Source organism: Physella acuta, unplaced genomic scaffold, assembly GCF_028476545.2.
Source record: "Physella acuta isolate Inbredline_101_S28 unplaced genomic scaffold, ASM2847654v3 ptg000800l, whole genome shotgun sequence".
Lineage (NCBI taxonomy): Eukaryota > Metazoa > Mollusca > Gastropoda > Physidae > Physella > Physella acuta.
The window spans coordinates 180406-202117 of record NW_026732318.1 but is presented as its reverse complement, the minus strand read 5'-3'; the positions used below and the strand labels follow the sequence as shown (position 1 = coordinate 202117).

At 35.6% G+C, this 21712-nt stretch overlaps 1 protein-coding gene across 1 annotated transcript in view; it reads right to left on the bottom strand.

Moving 5' to 3' along the window:
• Positions 1 to 2711: 2711 nt before the first annotated feature.
• Positions 2712 to 21712, bottom strand: part of LOC131951119 (uncharacterized) — a 158436-nt gene continuing 139435 nt past the window's right edge. The window contains exons 2-3 of the mRNA XM_059313407.1: positions 3031 to 3165; positions 2712 to 2890 (exon numbers count right to left, since the gene is read on the bottom strand). Coding sequence (XP_059169390.1) covers positions 2760 to 2890; positions 3031 to 3165 — 266 coding nt within the window. The 3' untranslated portion in view covers positions 2712 to 2759. The remainder of the gene's footprint in view (positions 2891 to 3030; positions 3166 to 21712) is intronic.

The window sequence follows — 21712 nt, the reverse complement described above, 5'->3', positions numbered from 1 at the left end:
CAGTCATGTAATTTACATCGTCCGTTTGCAATGCCATGTTCGCTTTAGTATTACAGTTTTCAGGACTGTTTACATTATCGCGTACTAGTAAATAAAATAAATTCTGAAAATTTAAACGAATAAACTTTCATCATTTACATTTTTAACCAATTTGTTTAATGCTTTCAGATTCTCAGTTTTAAATTGGAATTATAAATGTAGTTTAGTAATAACACTAATTAGGAAACAACAACAAAACCTCTTTATGATGTATCTAATGACATTGTTAACAATGTCTGACTACCGCTTTGCTACAGATGTTTACTGGAAATTCTTTCTTGTCATTAGAGTTTTCATCGTGAGGATTTGTTGCTGAGAAATTGTGTTACTTGATTTAAATGAGATTTCTAGTGGTATCTATTAGATAAACTTATACATAGATACCTTCACGAAAACAGCATCTTCAACATCTCTATCATGTGCAAAAAACTCCGAGTTAAAACCCCTGCACCTCGAGGTCCGCCATTTTATATAACCTGAAGTTACATCCACAACACCATCTTTCTGTTAATTCAAGGCCAGCCACTCTCCTTAACCTGAAGTTACATCAACACCATCATCTTGACGTCACATAATTCCCCAAACGCAAGGTCAGCTACTCGCTGTCCTCCACGTTCATAGTGCCACGCCTTACATCCCCTGTTACCCTTTCCAGCTGTCACAGTTCTGCGACCCGTGAGGAAAAATTATATCTTCTACAACACAACATAAATTAGGATTCTAAATTAAAATGTTAAGCCAGTTTTGTTGTTATGAAGAGTCTCCGATTAACCACAAAGAAGATACAGACCTTAATGAAGAACTGTCTTAGAGAGATTTTGAAATTGAGTTGGTAGTGCGAGGTGTCGAATACAGTGGCGTAGCGAAGTCGGGTGTCACCCAGTGCGGCACTTAATGGTGTAACCCCTCAGAGGCGTAGCGACTCTTCCCGGGGACAAATTTTCAATTTTTGATTTGCTACCCCCCCCCCCCCTCAAACTTTCGATTTGCGCCCCACCCCCTCAAACTTTCCACTTTGCACCCCCCTCAAATTGTTCTCTATATATTTTTACTATTTTTTGCCTTGGTGTCACCCCCCTAAATGGTGTCACCCGGTGCGGTCCGCACCCCCGCCCCCCCCCCCCCCCCTACGCCTCTGGTCGAATATATAACTTTGGAGAAAAGCAATACAACAGCCGAAAGCAGTGTAATTAGGAAGGAGAAAGTGGCGCCGGGTGGGACACACAATGCGTAAGGTTCACTTTAATTTGATCCGCAAGGCGCTGGAATGGAACCCCCTGGGAAAGCGAAAGGGAGGACGCCCAAGACAGACCTTGAGGCGGACTCAGGCGGAGTCTTCTTGAAGATCTCAAGACAGCAGATATGTCTTTGGAGGTTTCAAAATTAACAGCTGGCGACCGAACAAAATTAAGGTTTTGACTGAGTCATTATGCTTCACAAGGAGTAAAGAGTGTGACCAACTTAGATCCTTCTTTTTTATTTATTGTTAATTTTATTAATATTTAAATAGCCTTGAGCTGTCTGTTGTTCAAACTAAAGAAATTGTCCACCAGACTCAGGTGATAGTATTCACAACTGAGTTCGTGTAGTTCGTGATTTGGCTCCATCCCCCAATGGTCGATGAAAATGAGGTCAACATCCCATAATTTCAGAGTGGTTTATAAAGTAGGCGCCCACGAGACACCAGCACAGAGAGAGAGAGAGAGCCACGTCGCCATGTTGTATTTTCTAGATTAAGCAGTAATTATCTCTAAGTTCCAGTGTATTCAATATTTTTCTATTTTTTTCTGTCTCTTATTTTAATAACGTGTAGGTTGTGGCAATAACTTAGGTACCTTATCCAGTGTTAGTAGTTTCAGTGTGTTATTCCTGCATTTGTAAGTTGGGTTTTTTTCATCATTGTATATTTAGTACATAGTATTTTATTATTTAGACTTGTTTATATGTTAGAAGGTTTTAGATTGATTAAAAGATTTATTAGTTGCAGAAAGTCTTTGTATTTCATATTTATCCCTAGACAATAGATTCGAGCCTATGAAGAGTTTTTGTTTCTGGTACTCTTATATTAGTTTCGTATAATTTGTTCAGTCTAAGACCAGCCCAAAAGAATTCGGGAGTTACGTAATATTTATTAGCGATAGAGTTACGTAATAAGAGGATTAAGTGAGTCAAGTACCCCTTCGGCACACACCAAGCCTCCTCCACTATATGAACCACCGTGGTCAAGTACTCACCGACTGCCTTGCTTTTTCCTACCCCTACTCACTCCTACAGGGAAACAAACCTATCCCTCCAGCTCAACCCAATACACACGCTGTGTCATACAGGAAAAAAAAGATCTTTTGTTTAGTCTAGCGGATCTTAACCTTGCTTCGATCGGCGAGTCAGTCTCATGTGTTCGGCGGAGGTCAAGATACACCCAGGCTCACATGATTCACGATTGGATTTTGTTAGTGCTGATTATACAACTATTAAAAGGGTTCGTTGAATGCGCATATGAAACTGGTGGGGTTTTGGTGCCACCAAACAAGTTACGAAATACTGTTTTAGTCTTATGTGCATCTATACATAAAACAATAATTGTATTTTGTATGGCCACTGTTTTTATTGAACTTTATTTACGTTACTTTGATAAAGGTTGTGACAAGTTCAAAGCACGGACGATATGACATCAGTAAAAGTGTTAGTGGCAAATACACTGCATTTGTCACTGAAAGTTCTTAACCAATCAAAATATCAAACCGTGGTGGATTACAAGTGCATGGACATGCGTCCGGTGCCGTAGAAAAGCCGAACGCACAATGGTCTGTTAAACAAGAAAGAAGCGAACAACCTGCTCTTTTAACAGCAGCTGCAAGGAAATAAAAACAATATGTTATGTTGTAATATGTGCGGCTGATCATTGTGTAATAGAGTCAAGCAAAAAAATGTGTTTTTGTTACGGATTCAGACTTTTAAAAAAATAATATCACAAACACTGCTTTAACTAACTTGTGATTGGCTGGCAGGTGTGTCCACATCCGTTAGACTTGCAGATAGTTCCAGGGGGACAACCGGCACCACACATCTCCACGCAAATGCCGAAAATTTGTCGCCTCTTGTCCTGGTTGACCACAGCTGACGAAACTGGACAAAATAAAATAAAAATGAAATTAACAAATCTTATCAAACCACGCTTTAAATGGTTTATGACTTTTTTATGTAAACAGCGTGGTTTAATAATTACAAATCGACAGCGGCTTAGTTGTTTTATTTCTTGTTACCTCCCCTTTGTTTCAAATCGTATAAAACTAAATTATCTACCTCTAATAGCCGTCACTAATTCGACCCAGCTCTACGATTGTAAACATTAGTCGTGAACCATAGCTCACCAGACTGGTGGGGGTCGTAGCGATATGATCTGTTGCGCATGCCAGGAGAGCGAGGCAGGGGGCGGGAGGAGAATCAGATAGTCGGTTTGCGACGTGGTGGTGTCCACGTAGAGAATTATATACATAGATTAAATTGTTCAATGGTTATTTTTTAATGATAACAAAGGATTCAGATTTAGTATTGTGTGTTAGGACGATTGTACAATCTATACTAGCTAGATCGCAAGTAAGACTAAGTAGAACTATATTTATTAACAAAAGAAAATGTCTGTATTTATTCCGTTTGTCTAGCTTTTTGAGTTTTTTAAATATTATTTACACAAAATTCTTTCAAGCTAATTCGTGATTATTCCTAAGTTTGAAACTTGATTTAATGAAATTAAATTTCCAATGCTTCGACTCGAAGGTAATACATATAATCATTTACTGTACAATTGGTACGCATGTGCTTATATATTTTTGTAAGAACTTAATTTTATTAATTAATAAACAACTTGACATTTTTATCTGTAGCCTGAAATATAATTTTGCGCAGCCTTCAGACAAGTCAGCATTAGTGTACTCATAAATTCTGCTGTAAAAATCTGGGTGTTTAAAGATACATCAGGAAGCAATAAAGCTTATATATATATATATATATATATATATATATATATATATATATATATATATATATATATATAAAGAGAGAGAGAGAGAGAGTGAATAAAATCAATAACATTTATAGATGTGAACATCACCATCTGCTACTGATTTTAAAAGTCACAGCTACAAAATTAAACCATATCGTTATCTTTCCCCGTCCATGTCCATGACACACGGTGCAGAATGGTAGACTATCTGTTTTAAGAACTCGACATACATAGGAATGGTTTAGTCAGCACTATATCGTAATCCAAAAATCCATCAGAGGTAGATGGAATAAAGGACGTCCTGTTGTTTCGAAACCAGGGACTTGAACTCGAGACTTTCGGGTTAGCAGTCGTAAGCTTTATCATGCGACCACGCCTACAACAGTAAATATCTCCCACAGTTACAACTAGAAACACCACCTACATCAATAGCTAGAAACACCACCCACATCAACAGCTAGAAACACCACCCACATCTAAAGCTAAAAACATTCCCCACTTATACAGTTAGAAGCATCACACACATCTACCACTGTAAACATCACTAACATTTACAGTTGTAAACATCACCCACAACTACAGCTGAAAACATCACTCACAGCTACATCTGTAAATATCAATACATCTACAGCTGTAAACATTACTCACAGCTGTAAATATTACTCAAAGCTACAGCTGTAAATATCATCCACAGCTTTAACTTTAAACATATTAAACTATAACCATTGACTCACCAAACGTCACAGCAAGCAAACAAATAATTAGAACCTTCATGTTGAAATGAGTTGACTCGTCTTGAAATAAACTGAAAGGTTTAAACAAGAAATGTAACATCAACCGTCTTTTTATAAACTATGCTCGGTCACTATAGTGGTTCTATATTTCTAATTTTCATTCGACATATAAAAATACTAATTTCTATTACAGTCCGGCAACCGTTGATCGACCAAGTCATTCAAGTAAAATACATATTAATTTTTTAATGTACCCTACACCTACGTAAAACATTGATTTATATAAAATATAAATCAATGTATAAAGCGCCACAAATATCAATTCCACGTAATTACTTGATATAATGATAATCGCTAAAATTCTGGTATTAGACAATAACTAATGAGCGTATTATATTTATAGCAAATTAGCTTTCTACTTTAAAACTGTGTAACAGACTCAGTAAAGAATAAATTTAAAAACCTAATAATGAAGCATTTAACAGATACAGTTTTAACATATCCTAAAATAGATATGAAGAAAAATAAATAATCCCCTACAATCTACTGCGTATTTACAACACAATAATGTATAAACCGCGCGGCGTCAAAACGGCCAATGACAAAACGGCCCCGTCAAAACGACCCCGACAAATCGGCCCCGACATAAAGGCTCCCGATAAATAAGCTCCCGTCATTTAGGCTCCTGACAAATAGGCTCCCGTCATTTTGGCTCCCGACATATAGGCTCCCGTCATTTAGTTTTTTCCACAAAACGGCCCCCGTCATTACGACTCCTGACATATAGGCTCCCGCCATTTAGTTTCTCCACAAAACGGCCCCCGTCATTACGACTCCTGACAAATAGGCTCCCGCCATTTAGTTTCTCCACAAAACGGCCCCCGTCATTACGGCTCCCGACAAATAGGCTAGCGTCGTTTTGGCTCACGACAAAAAGGCTCCTGTCAATTTGGCTCCAGACAAAAGGACCACTGACAATACCGTTTCTGTAGAGACTAAGTCTCCCGGCAAAGCAGTCTCATTGAATATGACACCTGCCAGTGGGACCCCTTCATCAATAATCTTTAGAGTCAGCTTATCCAACACTATTATATAATACAACATATGCATCTCTTGTTTTCTTTCTTATTTTTATATTAGTTTATCTATTATAAAATATAGTATGTTTTAATTTAAGGGTCATCTATCTATGACATCCATAATTGAGTCGGTTATAGGCTGTTCCAACTCAGTGTGTGGGGAGAAGGGTCCACGCTGTACCTTCCTACCTGCAGTATGCTTGTAGGTTATCAAAACAAAATGCTGTTATCATGTAAACATCATGTATATCATACATTTAGGCCTACACTTCTGTGCTCGCTTTTAAGCAACAAATCTTTTCTGTTGTAAATTAAACATTATCAAAACTATACAATTGGTGGAATTCAGCTGTTAAGGGCTCGATTTGTTTGTGAATTAATGTCGTTTTATGAAAAACAATTTCATTCGGGCATTTAAAAGAGTTTATAGTGGTATTGGAGGTAGGACAAAATTGTTACTTTTATTCCAATAGTGGTCATACCATTCATTGGTCAAAAGCCAATATGTCGGGAGCCCAATTGCCGGGAGCCAATATGTCGGGAGCCCATTTGTCGGTAGCCAATATGTCGTGAGCCCATTTGTCGGGAGCCCATTTGTCTTGAGCCCTTATGTCGGGAGCCAGTATGTCGGGAGCCGCTTTGACGGGAGCCAATAAGTCGGGGCCCTCTTGACGACGCTATTTTGACTGGGTCGTTTTGTCGGGGGTCGATTTGACGGGGTCAAATTAACGGGGCCGTTTTGACGGGGCCGATTTGTCCCGGGCCGTTTTGACAGGGCACCGTATAAACATAGATTCCTTTTAGACCTGTTCATACTTTTTTCTGATTCCTTTTTTATATTACATGTATTTCTTTGTCATCGCATTGTTAACTGTCTGCTTATATTATAATATGTATTTGTTATCAATTTTAATAAAATTAGAATATTTAAAAATCATTACAATAAGACAAGGTTCAATTCAATAACTTGGGAATCTCTTTCACATGAAATCGAATCGTCACGATAAATTTTTATGGTAAAAGATAAGGACGTAGATTTGTTTTATAGAAAAATAGCAACATATTTTTTTTTCAATTATCAAAAAACTTTTTTCTTTTAAAAGTTTTTATTTATCTTGCTTTCTCGGTCTGTCGTACTTAATGGCATGGGCGGCTGTACTTTTCGTCATAAATCCACTAAATCATCGATTTCCCAGTTTTACTTGATCTATACAGAATAACCATCCAATCTAAAAATGACATTGTTATGACCTTAAAAAACAATATTTATTTATGAAAAACCGGGTTCAAAGTAGTGTGTACAGGGTCATTTTTTTTTAATTTTTTGGTAAAAATAGCGATTTTTCGACCTAGAAAAGTACTATTAGGCTTCGCGGAAACCTAATGTGTTTCATATCAATGGAAAGGCCGTGGCCTTCTTTCTTTATTTGTTCTAAAATTAAAGGACCAATCAAAATACCTATTTTAATGTGATTATTTTTCTACGTCATAAAGTTGTTTATTTTACTCAGTCGGGTTTTTCCGGTATGCAAATTTTTGAACTCAATTTTTTCATTGGCACTCAACGGCGGAAAGTAATTAGTGATTGGTCGTTTCGCTTCGGCAGTAAACATTCCCTTAGTTTCAGCGTGTTGCTAAGTTTCATCTAGTTTTGTTTCTCTAAGCTTCTGTGAAATACTTACATTATTTTAACATATAATTATTTCAATTAAATATACTATTAACAGTTTAGATTAGTTTGTGTGAATTATCGTAAGCAGTGAGACGATTTAGTTTGTTTCTCTTTCGATAATGGGTAGAACAAAACACTCGCTAAAAATAGATACACACATCTAACTAATTTACTAAAGCAAGGGCACGTCCGAATGCAACTGATTGCAGCTACCTCTACTCAATCTAGCACTATTCAGACAAGCACTGGTGCAGATGTAATATGCACGTTTAAAAAGAAACTGCGGCAATGTAAGACACAGTTTTTACAGTCAGAAGAAAACACTGTTACATCTAGTACTAATAGTGCTAATTGTAAACCACAGCCATGCAGAATTATTGTCGACTGTGATTTGCTTCTTGATGTTATCAATACATTTCCTCGCCCACTGTGATGTAGTGGCTACTATTGATGAAAAAAAAAGTAAAGGGTTTGCTTCAAGCATGGTGTGGCAGTAATAAAAAGGTTGTAAACCGTAAGTATACAACTGCAAAAGAATCCAGAACACGGCCATTCACAATAAACAAAGACATCGTCTTATCATAATTGGCTTTAGACACGAGACCATTCAAAATATACTGCTGTTTCTGCGATAGCATAATTCAATTTTGGGCCCAGGCATGCTATGACATTGCTGTCAAAAGAAGAAAACCATAGTCGAAGACTCAGTGAAGGACGCCAAAAAAGACGCCTTGACAACAGCTTTTCTACAGCTCTAGGTAAAACAAAGAGCGCCAGAAAAAAAAACAACTAACAGCTGAAGAAGCTCAGAATGAATATATTCAGCAGCAACATACTTCAGACTATAAATGTGGTCGATTTTAGTGATTTTTAGAAAAAAAAATTTCTCCAGTTACTCTGTATATATGTTCAAATAAAACTGATAGAACACTTTTGGAATTTTTGTAAAAACAAGTTAATTAAAAAGTCTAGTGACATTTAAGCGCAATTTCCTTATGTTATCTAAAAATAGCTCTGTCGTAGCGTAAATCAAGAGCAGGGTTAGTAAAACCATTGGTTAGTTATTAAAACGTTTTTTATTAAAAAAAAATTTTCAGTATTTTACATGTTTTATTTACAATAGAGTTACATGACTAAAAACCATTGCGCGCCTAGCTACCGAACGTGATGGCGCAGCCATTGACCTTGATGGCGCAGCTATTGAACGTGATGACGCGTGTGGTCTGGTTGAATAAAAATGCCTAGTAATTCGGTCCAAATTTTAATTAATTCAAAAAATTTTTTGTGACCGAACGAAAGGATATTTTTGAAAACTTTCTTCGGCAATATTGTTCTAAATTATGGCAGAAATCGATTGGTAAATGTTTCAAGTCGCTAAGTGGTCTGGTTGCCGAGATATGGGCCAAAAACTGCATTTTTTCGAGGTTTTTTGGCTTTTCCGGGAAATCCATGAAAGAAACCCGGAATTTTTATGACCTATGTTCATCCTCGTAACTTGCTTAACATAATTGCTTTTGGAACTAGTCATCGATATTGCTTCGTTGAGGAGGAGATACGACTTAAAGCTGCGGACACACATCCATCCATCCATCCATCCATTCATTCATACATTCATACATCCAGAAATGACGGGTTAATAAACGCAATTCTCCAGAATGGAAATTGCGCTAAAAAATTTTATTGTTGAAATAGTGAAAAATTGGACGAAATAATGACATTTTTACAGTGATGTATCGAAAAAAAAGTAAAAAAAAACTACCTTCTTTTTAAAAAATGTAGTCTATCAGAAGTCTTAAACACATGTGTCTGCAGACTATATTAAGTTTTCATGAAATTTGTACAAACCATTTTTGAGTTATTTCCATTTAAAAATCGTCAATAAAATCCAATATGGCCGCCGTCACCATGGCAACGGAGGATTTTAAAAAATTTAAAAAAATATTTTTATGCTTAACTCTTTGAGTTATAACTATTAGCCAAGTATTACATCTTTAGACTCGGAAATAAGGAAGTTGGTACTCATCACCCGCCCATGCCCTTAATGCTTCGTTCGTCATGTAATTTTAAAGCATGGAACGTAAATGTTTTGACCATTTCTAACAAACAAATTTCTTTGAAAATTGGAACGTGGGTCAAGATCCTATGACAATGCAAAGTGACATCTAATTTAACTTAATAATGAATTAATTAAAGTTGATAATATAAAGTACTATTGTCTGCGCCATTATGCACACTTAGTTTGTGTTCATTTAAAAATAATAATAAAAATCGTTTTAAAAATCAGCTTTATACAATAATTAATCACCGTTTAAATTACTATAACAAAAAAACGTTGTCCACTTTATCATGAATCGCTTACCTTTAATAAAAATACTAAAATTTAATGAGCATCTCCCACTATTAATGTAAAATAGTGTGCTATATTTTACGTACCATATTTGCATTTATTTGGTACGCATTTTTTTTCTACACGATTCTAGTACATAAAGCAATTAAAGTATACCGGGAGCTTTTCAGCGATTTCCGGTACACGGAGGTAAGACTTATTATACTTACAATTTTTCAGAAGCCTTTAACTTGAGTAGGCTACTGTTTCAGATAGATAAATGAAATTTTACATGTAACTTAAAGATCTAATTATCTGTCTATATTCCGAGTTTGCCATTCCCGTAGTGTTATATAAGAATACTAGCCGTCGATACCAGTTACACGTGCATTATAGGCCTATATATTTTAATTTTATACTTGTTTGAGAAAAATATTTTATAAAACAGTTATTGGTCAAAGCACAATGTGCTTTACTACACATTGAATGATATTAGTGACGAAGCAAAGAAATAAATAAATGTAAAATTTCGTTTATCTATCTTAAACAGTACTCAAGTTATAGGCTTTTGAAAAACCAAACGAAGAATAAGTTCCCTCACACGATCGCCATGAAACTTTGGGAAGATGTTGAGAATATTCATGGGGAGGCTTCTGCGCTAGAAAATATTTTCAAAATCGCAGGGGAGGCGCCCCGGCAGGGCGTTTTGTTTTCTCTAATTATATTGTATTTATATATATAATTCTCTTCTTGGATACCCTAGAAAACACCAAGCTGTAAGCGCGCCTAGCAGCCCCCTCTCTTCCTCTCTAAGCATAACCCTACCACCCCCACCCCCACAAGGTCTGGTGAGCTGTGGTTCACGCTAAATGTTTACAGTCGTAGAGCCGGGTTTAGTAACGGTTATTAGGGACAGATAATTTAGTTTGAAACGAATTTAAACTTAGGGGAAGTACCTAAGAGGAGTCTGCTTTCACGGGGGGGTGGGGGGGGTGGGGGGTAGGGTAGCGGTTGGGGTTGGGGGAAAGGAGGGGGGGGTTATCGTCCTTAACGATCTACTGATAGTGCTTTAAAGCAAATATTTTCAGTGGCAGCATTGGTACTGTCGAATTCACAAATTATGAATTACTGAAAAGTAGAAAATAAAACAACTAAATAGAGGCGTATGATACGCCGCGGGTCGGTTCGTATAAAAATAAAAGTCGATTGCGGTCTCACAACGTTCATCCGATAGCCATCAAACTTCAGGGACTTGATTAGAACACTCCGGCGAAGGGTTCTGTAAAAAATCATTTTTATTTTCGCAAGGGCGACGCCACAGGAGGGTGCGATTTTTCTCTATATACAGAATATAAAAACAAAAGTCGATTTTGGTTTGACACCATTCATCCGATCGCCATCAAACTTTGGTGATTTCATTAGAACACTCTGGGAAAGGGTTCTGTAAAAAAAATCATTTTTAATTTCAAACGGGCGCCGCCACGGGATGGTGGGAATTTTTCTCTGTATACGGTATATAAAAATAAAAGACGATTGCGGAACTACACAGTTTATCCGGGTGCCATAAACCTTTAGGGAGTTGATGAACACTCCCGATAAGGTTTCTGGGGGGGGGGGGGGAGGGGGTGGAAGTGGGTGGGTGGTGGTGGGAGGGGGGATTTAATTTTGCATGGGCACCCCCCCGGCAGGATACGATTTGGCGCCCTGGTCTTTCCCGTGAGCGCTATGGCGACTACGTTTGGTATAAACAGTGTGATAGAAACTGAATTGGATGGGGCGTTACAAACGCTCACTAAATTGAATCAGGCGTGTCCGCCGGCGCCCCGGTAGGGTGCAATTTGGCTGCAAACAAAAATTTCAGTATTGGCCCCCAAATGCTCACATGGACCGCTGAGGGTAATGTAATACGTTTTATTTTAATAATCAGAAAAATTAACCGAGGTTAGATTATTAACTGGGTTGTTTTTTTTTTTGTCCGTAAAAAATCAAAACAGTTTTGTCACTTTGCGAATGATGCAATAACCATCTATTTTTAGACTATCCAATCAGAAATTGAGATCGAGCATCTAATAATAGCCCATTAGTAACGCTAACATATTGCATCAGTCACACTGATGTTTAAAACACGTCAAATAATATTTTTACGTGTTAAAGAAAAAATCCTGTTCATTAGTGTCACTTTAGCAAATGAAGCAAACTGCATCATTGTTAAACGGATGCTATTTGGCACGATGGCGCATGTTAGTTTTTAGGAGCCAGGGGACGTAAGCGGCGCATATGCGGTAGTGTAATCGGGTGAGGGGGGGCTCCTGAGGGCAGCCCTCTACTTCCCTAACACATGGGCGGTCACCGAAGTGTGTTCTACCTCATTATTTCGGTGAGTGATTAATGTAATGTCAAGGTTTTTATTTGTGTCTATCCCCTAAATAAGAACTGTAACTTAGTGCAAAACTCCGATCTTGATCAAGTAATGCTTGGGAATGCTAAGAAAAACAATATTTTATTGTTTTTATGGAATTACTTCTACATAGAACGCTAGTGTTTAAGATTTTTTCTTGAGAGTAGGGGGTGACTTAAAACTCAAGGGGTGGGGGAAGGTTTGAGGGGAGTAGACTAAATTTTCCTAGGTAAATCGCTGATCACAAAACAATTTTTTTGTAATTTTTATAAAATTTCGAATTAAACGTGACATAGATGTTAAAATTTATCGAAACGTTTAATTGAACATTTATTCGTAGTGAATAATAAGCCAGTAAACCAAGGTTGGGACCTATTGATGGGTTATCAGAATATATAAAGTACAAATTTAAACGTATTTAAAGGAATCAACGTGAAAATTTCTAAACCTAAACAAAGTGAAAGCGTTTTTTTAATTGATTTAATTTTTTTTTCTTTTTTCAGTTATAGACCAATATATATTTTTTAGGTTTCTTGATGATAATTTTAACTGGATTGTTATCATTATTGAACCCACAATAATAATCAATGTAGGTTTTGCTGCATCTACTAGAGGTAAAACAAAGTTGCGGTCGTTTAAAATAAACTCCTTATTGTTTTAAAAAACAGGTGTTCGTTTAAAAAATACTTGGGTTTGATTATCTCCTATATTTATTTCTGTGATACTAACTATCATAAAAATATTATGGTTTGATTATCTCCTATATTTATTTCTGTGATACTAACTATCATAAAAATATTATGGTTTGATTATCTCCTATATTTATTTATGTGATATTAACTATCATAAAAATATTATGATTTGATTATTTCCTATATTTATTTATGTGATACTCACTATCATAAAAACATTATGGTTTGATTATCTCCTATATTTATTTATGTGATACTAACTATCATAAAAATATTATGGTTTGATTATCTCCTATATTTATTTCTGTGATACTAACTATCATAAAAATATTATGGTTTGATTATCTCCTATATTTCTTTATGTGATACTAACTATTAAACAGGTTCAAAAATACATTGTTATTAGGATTATACAGCAAAAACAACACAGATCATACGAATTAGGGACATATCATTTGACACTTTAAAAGGAAGCCAAACTGCTATTATCCTTTCAATAGCTCTGACCGCGACAATCTCTATGCTTAGTGAGCTTGCACAATTGTTCCAGACCAATAGGTATACTGTATAATAGGAGTAAAAACGAGAAGACATCTCGAAGTTAAATGTTTTGATTAAAGTTGTCAACTGATATAACTACTCTGTCAATGAATAAAATAAATCGGACACAGCTAACACCAAGAGTGCAATATTTGTCGAAACTTTAAAACCATTGTACACAATTATGATTATTGTGAAAATTTTTCCCAGGATAACAAATAAGCACAGAGCTTGCATTGTGAAACAGTTGACGAAAATAATAAATACATTAAAAAGTTCTGTAGAAATGTCGAACGCATACACTTCTGTTGGGTTAGCTTGAGCTATTTTTAAACTTTGATTTTCACTCCCCATGGTATGAATGCAAAAACAAATCCTGAAAAATACAGAATTACAAATATAATGAGATTAAATATTTTAAGTACTTTGCAAACTAAACTTAACATTAATATCAATATTTAAAGAATTAAATGCAGATTTATTATAAGTTTAAAATTTTAATAAAGCTTAATCGATTTTTAAAAAAAAAATATATTTTCATACTAGATCAAATTTCATGCCGTTAATATTGATGATATCAAGTAAACAATATAAAATTAAAGTAACTTTAAAAAAAATAAGTCATTTTTATTAAAATTATTTTGTAGGCTGTATTATAACATCTATATCCATTGACTTATGATAATTTTTCTTATAAGATTCTCATTAGATTATAAGCATATATATATAGGGTGCGCGGACCTTTGACCACAGGTGCTTTGATCATAACGGGTTTGACCATAGGGGGTTTGACCACAGATGTTTTTTCAGCAGAGGGTCTTTGATCACAGGCGGATTGTCAACAGGTGTTTGAGCGCAAGCGCTATGTCCGGCTTTGATCACAGGTGTTTTGTACACATAGACAACTTTCTTGCAAGGTGTCGCAGGGGCGAACTACCCAGCTGAGAAGCGATACAAGATGCTGCACGAAAAAGTACAACGTGCTGTCCAGACATATGGTCAAACAGATGTACTGACATATTTACGTGCTATATCACATCTGTCATTTAGTTAACCATTTTAAGTAGGCCAATTACTTCTTTGACTATATTGTTGGCATGTTTTTTATCATTTTTTATCCTTTATATATGCTATGTATTTTCAAATACATCTACATTTTTTATTTGTGAAAATTATTATATGTCGCATTATGTGTGTTCCATTTATATTTAAAATGAATCTATGAGGCCTAGCACTAGCCTTTATGTGGAGACTAAAATATCGTTCTTGACTTTTTTTTATATATGTGAATTTCTATTAACGTACTCTCAGGAAACATGTATAAAATCGTATTAATTGTATCATAAATTTCAATCAAAAAACAGTTTATAATTTATATTTTAAAATCTATATATTATGGTTAACCCCCTCTGTAGTCAAAGCCCCGTTGTGGTCAAAGTCCATATGGTCAAACCCCCTATGGTCAAATCCCATCTGTGGTCAAAGCTCCGCTGTTGTCAAACCCCCTATGGTCAAAGCACCTGTGGTCAAAGCACCTAGGACCATATATAGGCCTTCTTATATATATGTATTGTCCATATATAAATGTGTGTGTTTATGTGTGTCTGTCTGTTGGTTAAAACAGATTTAATGTTTATTCCTAATCCACATTTGAATTAAAACGCTTAATTTATCACTAAATTTGAATCGGATCCGGTTAGTTTTTTTGTTGTTGTTATTGTGGTAAGGCTGACATGGAGCATGATAAGTGCATTAAAATTTATAACTGAAATTTGAGCAAATCTTTTAAAATGTCCATAATAAAACCGATCTGAAGAAGTCGATGTGTTCAATGTAAATTAAATCTAGGACAGAAGCTTTACCTAGAGGTCAATTTTATCAACAGATTAAAACTTAAACAAAAGAAAATGGTATTTGATAATAAAACATTGACTGTATTAATATTAACAATTATAAAATTCATAGAAAAGAAAACGAACAGCCATCATTCTCTCTTCAGCTATTTAGAGTCGCCATGTGATCGCTGATACACACACACATAACTGGTACCAGTGTATTCCGTATACTCTTTAGTGCGCGGAAAGATAGACAGCGATTTCTAAATTTTTCAGGTCATTGCTGACAGTTTGTTCCTAAACAAGCTTTCTTCTTTTTAAAATTTCAAAATGTTGAACTACACTTAACATAATCGTAGCTTATATACCTGCATTTATTCGAGTATATTTGACGTTCTGAGTTTATAAAATGCAAATCTGCTTAACCTTAATTTTTTTTGTTATTGTAATATGTTTTAGGATATGGTATCAACGAAAATGAGTCACCCTTTAAAACAATACTAGACTAGGAACTGATTAACAAAGAAACGTATAAGTTACCACGATTCTGATTAACAATTTTTCATGTTTATCCCCAATATCATTTTCATTTTTCTAATGTGTAGAAATAATCGTGAAATGATAGTTTAGATAATGTAGGGTTATTCTGTGTGTTTCATACTAATAATTAGAAACACTACGGCGGAAATCTTATATTAACATGAAATCAATTAAATTATAGGTAAACTAATTGTCACATGCGTAAAATAACTAAAATAACCCAGTTATTATAAAAAACAAAAGCCATGAACATCAATATGGCTTTTTTTTCTGACATTACTTCCTAGTTTCATCTGCATTCTATAATTACTTTTCCTTTCCTGTCGTTTAAGTATTTCTTTGTTTACGATGAGTCATGCTGTAACTAGCACTTTTCCCATCCACTTAAATACTAATGTATCAAGTTTCTAACACTCCATTTAAAGACATTGCTCTTGGCAGGCTTTTATTCTAACCTCGATGAAGACAATACTAGTTATAAGCACTCCACTTTTTATTGCACTGACTTTTTTTAACAGATCATTCAGTGTTCAGTTATTTTTACATAACCTAAGACAAAAAAGTATAAAAATAATTTACAATTTCCTAAAAATTTCCCCATAAATAATTAATTGTAAAAAGAAAAAAAATGTAATCTATTCTAGATCTAATAAAAAATTTTTTAAACAACAATCAGTTTTGTTTCTGCTCGAAAAAAAATTCTTTTAAGATTCATATTAAGCTTATTTTAATATGATTTATATTCAAATGATAAAGTGTTTGTCTGCCAGCATGAAGGTCTTGAGTTCGGATCTCGGTTCGGACCTTTGACTGTTAGATGTCCATAATCTCATTCATCTTCGATTGGTACCTTATGTTTGGGATTTTTTTTTTTATATGATCTGTATGTCAGTAGAAGAACCTTATTAATATCTCTAAACAGTAAAACAAATTATATTTAAATAATTATTTTATACATAACTTTTCAGTTCAGCTTATAGTTTGAGAAACCTGTTACAAAAAAATGGAGAACATGAACAATACAATAGCAGTAACAAAGTCAAGGCAGGATGGTTCTGATGAGGTCTTCTTGTACATTGGCGTGATATTTAACTGTTTTATTATTCCATGTGTGTGTTTGGTTGGTGTACTAGGAAACAGCCTTACCATTGTCATTCTCGTTTACATTGGATACAATGATACAACCAACGTTATTTTAACAGGCTTGGCAGCTGCAGATCTTTTCTTTTCACTAACACAGTTTTGGTATCAATTAATTGATATAGTCCGCAAATTGGATGTGATTGTATTTTGCTATGTGAACTCATATTTTGTTTCGTACTTCTTCGGATGGAATCAGTATGCTGTGTGTATGAGTGTTCAAATGGCTACTGTAATAGCTGTAGAGAGGATGATAGCTGTGGTGTTTCCTTTTGCCGCCTCGAGATTACTTACAACGTTGCGTATTAAATGTATCGTGGTCGGTGTTTACATTTTCTCAGGGCTAATGTATGTGCCCAGATCGTTTATGTATACCGTGGTCTGGGTGTTTGACGAAACATTTAACCGAACGATTCCAGTACTAGACTACGGAGACTTCCTAAAGTATCGTCGTTACGAGTACAACATATACAACACTGGGATCATCGGGACATTTGCTGTCATTTTCCCCACTGGTGTGATACTGATCTCCACAGTATCGATACTTGTTAAACTTACGTCTTCAGCCAAGAGTAGCAAGAACATTTCTACACAATCCAAACGAATTAAAGACGTCAAGAACATAAAAATAACACTGACAATATGTTTGTGTGTCATTGTATTAGTTTTAATCCCAACCAACTTCATCAACTATTATATTCAATTTGAAAACAATAACGTACTTTCTTACAACGTTTTAACTATTATAGATATTTTATTTAGAAGTATCTATCAACTTAATGCATCCATAAATTTTGTTATTTATGTTACAATGAGTCCTAAATTTCGTAAATCTTATAACACAATATTTTGTTGTAAGTAATTTTTTTCAATTGCTATTTTTTAAACGCAAAAAGACGTTTTCTTTAAATTAATATATTATATACTCTGTTGTTGTAAGCGGTGCTTTTTCCATTAATTGTGCTCTCATCAAAGGTGCTTTGTAGGCCTACTTGTCGCGGCTTTTAGCACAGATGGTTTTTACACAGCGGGGATTAGATCACCGGGAATGTGTCTACATGGTAAGAATTAACGTCACAATGGATAAAAAATGCATAACTATATTTTCAAGTGCAGCATCATTATTTATTGATCATGTATAAACAGAGGCGTAGCGAGGGCGGGACGGGGCGTGATTAAAGTTTATACACATTTTTTTACGCGTATGTGGCATATATTTAACTTATAGGCCAATCATACATACACACACACACACACACACACACACATATATATATATATATATATATATATATATATATATATATATATATATATATATATATATATATAAAATTTCTTTGGGGCTGGGGGTGACACCAGGAAGTGCTGCACCGGGTGACACTCGACGTAGTGACTCCACTGTGTGTAAATACAAGTCACCTAGACCACCCAACTTAAATGTTGCAGCAGTCCAAAAAAAAAAAAAACTTGGTGCAATTGTTTTGTAGCGATTGTTATGCAATCAAACGCCTATAATTTATACTTTAAACATTTCGAGAACAGTTACTGGTCTTTGGAATAAACGGTATTTACATTTTTTTCAGCGTTAATGTATGTGCTCAGTTCTGTTATGTATGTGGGATGGTATACTGTTTATCCTAAAATGTAATAGTAACTTGGGTGCTTATTAAAGGGGCTAAAGTGACTAGGACTAGTTACAGAAACCCAAGGGGTTAATCTAAGTTATTGGGGATGAGCAGGCCCGGGGAAATCTAGAATTTATTTTATATGTTATCGGCTCGCTCTTGTCGTTAAGGGCTACGGGCTCTATGCAGGTGCATGAGTGACACGTAATGATGGAAAGACACCCGCGGTAATTTATGTCTAAAGGACAATGATCATGACTCATGATCTGCAGGTGGACGTCAGAAACGATTCCGCTGACCAAAAGGGATTATTATCGCCTGGGCCGGAAAGTTAGAGGCGAGCAGCGTAGGGACCTGTAGTGGTCAGGTGTAAGGCGCTGCGGGAGTGCCGTATGACCGTTCGTTAGCTCGAGCGGTGTATGACATGATCGTTAACCGGAGACAATGTGTAGATCTATAGCGGTCAATTATCGGGTGTGAAACGCAGGAGCACTTAGTGATTTGCGTTATCTCGAACGTCGAGGGATGGTACGGAGCCCGACTCGGATTCAATGACTCTAGGGAAATACAAAGGGAGGGCGAGACTAGCCAATATATGAGGAATGGTGGCTATGGTGAGGTCTCTCTCTCTCTCAGAAACATATCTGGGGCTAGATACTATGTTCTAGGCCTCGGATGGTGGCAGCCTTAATGCTGGCCGCAAAGGCTCGCTTATAGGCCCAGCCGATGTTTTGTTTATGTGGCCTGGTATTCCTGTATATATGTGCTTCGTTCCAGATGTGTATACATGTGGCCAATGTTGCACCAGTGGCCAAACTTCTTGCCGTGTAGATATGTTCTTCGTTCCAGTGACCATTATCTTTGTGGCCAGATGTTTGTACCAGTGGCCAAATGTTTTATTCCAGTGGCTGGAAATATTCCTGCCGTGTAGATATGTTCTTCTTTCCAAATGGCCATTATCTTTGTGGCCCGATGTTTGTACCAGTGTTTCCAGTGGCTAGAAATGTTCCTGCCGCTTGAGTGTCGAGCTGGATTGTTGTACTGATGAGTATTAATAAAAGGATTTAAACCGTGTTTTAATAGTGGAATCAGAACTAGTGATGCTAACATTTACTCGAGTGATTCTGAGATTACATAGCAGTGCAAGTAGTAAGTTAGAACTAGGGTCGATGACATTTACGTTTTTGATTTGTGATTACATAGCTGTACAAGTGAAATTAGGACTAGGAAGAACATTTACACGTGTTATTATGATATTACATAAGCAGTGCAAATAGTTAAGTTAGGACTAGAGGAAACGACATTAAACTGTGTGAATTCTGAGTTGTGTAAATGTAGGTTTGCTATTCACACTAATATATATATATTTTTTATGAATTAATGTCAAGAAAAACCACGGTGAATAATTCCGCATTGAAATGTAAGTTTGATTATTTTTGTCTTTTTGACTTGTATCAGAAATGTCAGTGATGTTTTCTTAAATATGAAAGACTGGACTTGTCTTATTTGTATTGTTTCTTTTGCTTTTAACATATAAGCCTTTGTGACGTCAAATAAAGATAAATGTATTAACTTAGTGTTACTAAGTTTAATTTTAGTTTAATATTAATGTTGTATTAGTGTGAAGTAATTAGTTTGCTCAGGTGTGGTAACCCTCCTTGACCAACGAGGATGCACGGAATTGAGAAAATAAAACCATCACCATCTCTCTATCGGTAAAGACCGACCCATTACCCCTCCCCCTTTACTTTGTTGGTATCAGGAGAGGAATCCCTTACATTATCTCCCTGTACCCCCTCCCTAACAGTTTTGATATCGACAATTAAAGTATCCCTTAACAAATATATATATGTATACATATTGTTTTGCGCTTGTTTATTATATGTTACTTTTTTCTGAAACCAGTTACTTTTTCAGCAACCAAATAGCTTAAATATGTATTCATATAAAATCAATAAAATATATTGATATTTGGAAGTTTTAAATTTCTTGTTTCTCCGATTACAGCTTTTAAACTTAATTGAGTGCAAGCTGTTTACATACTAAAATCTTTTCAAAATTTGGAATAAATTCATTTGTTTTAAATTTGAACGTATAAAACACAAAGTCTATAGCCTTAATATCATTAGCCAACTCTTCATAAAAAATTGTCTTCGCTGAGCTGGCGGCCAATAAGGCAGCTGAAGTAGATCTTATCTATTTATGTAACATCGGCATATAAAGAATAGTGGGTGGCCTTCACTTTCGTCGTTCAGATAATTATCAAGGCAGGTTAACTCAGTGATGTCCAACAACCCCAAGCAAGTGATCCGAACTTAAGTTGTTCTGGAAGCCAATCATGCGCTCTATTGCTCGACCACGCAGTCCTATTTGTCGCTTTATGCTCAGAGATGATTAAACTTAGTTGCTGCATTTAGAAAAGATCGAACAATGATGTAAAAATATTAAAAATAAATTCTACTTAACTCTTGTGCAAAACATATTTTTATTTTTAAAGTGTTATAATGAATTAGCATTGTCTGTATAATTAGGACAAATATTTGCAAACGTATTTTGAAAAACTGGCGTCCAGAGCTTTACCTGTGTAACCTGCTGGCAAGTTCTACTAAGCTGGGAAGATCTTCGTGGGTAGGGGTTATAGCAGGGGTTGGCAACCTGCGGCTCTTTTGATGTCAAGGTGCGGCTCTTCAGCTTCATGCACAAATATTAGTAATTATTTTATTTTATTTTTAAACTCATGAAAATATGAGTCTGCAACACTCGGTAATGAACGATATAATAATAAATATAAACAATAAACACACGCTATTCTATTAGAATATTTAGTTACTCCATTTTTCAATGTACTTCCTTGTTTTCCAAAACTGAGTTATTTAAATGTAAACAATGCCTGTGCTTGGATCATATTTATTGGGGCAAGGATTTACCTACACTACCTACACTACAGCACAACACGCCATGGGGCATGTTGTATGAAAGCCTTGAGTATACGTTAATCACTCACCATAATATCACTGTTAATCACTCACTGCCTAAGTGTCGGGGACGGAAAATGCGCTCTTGTGAACCCGATTTCGCTATCGCAG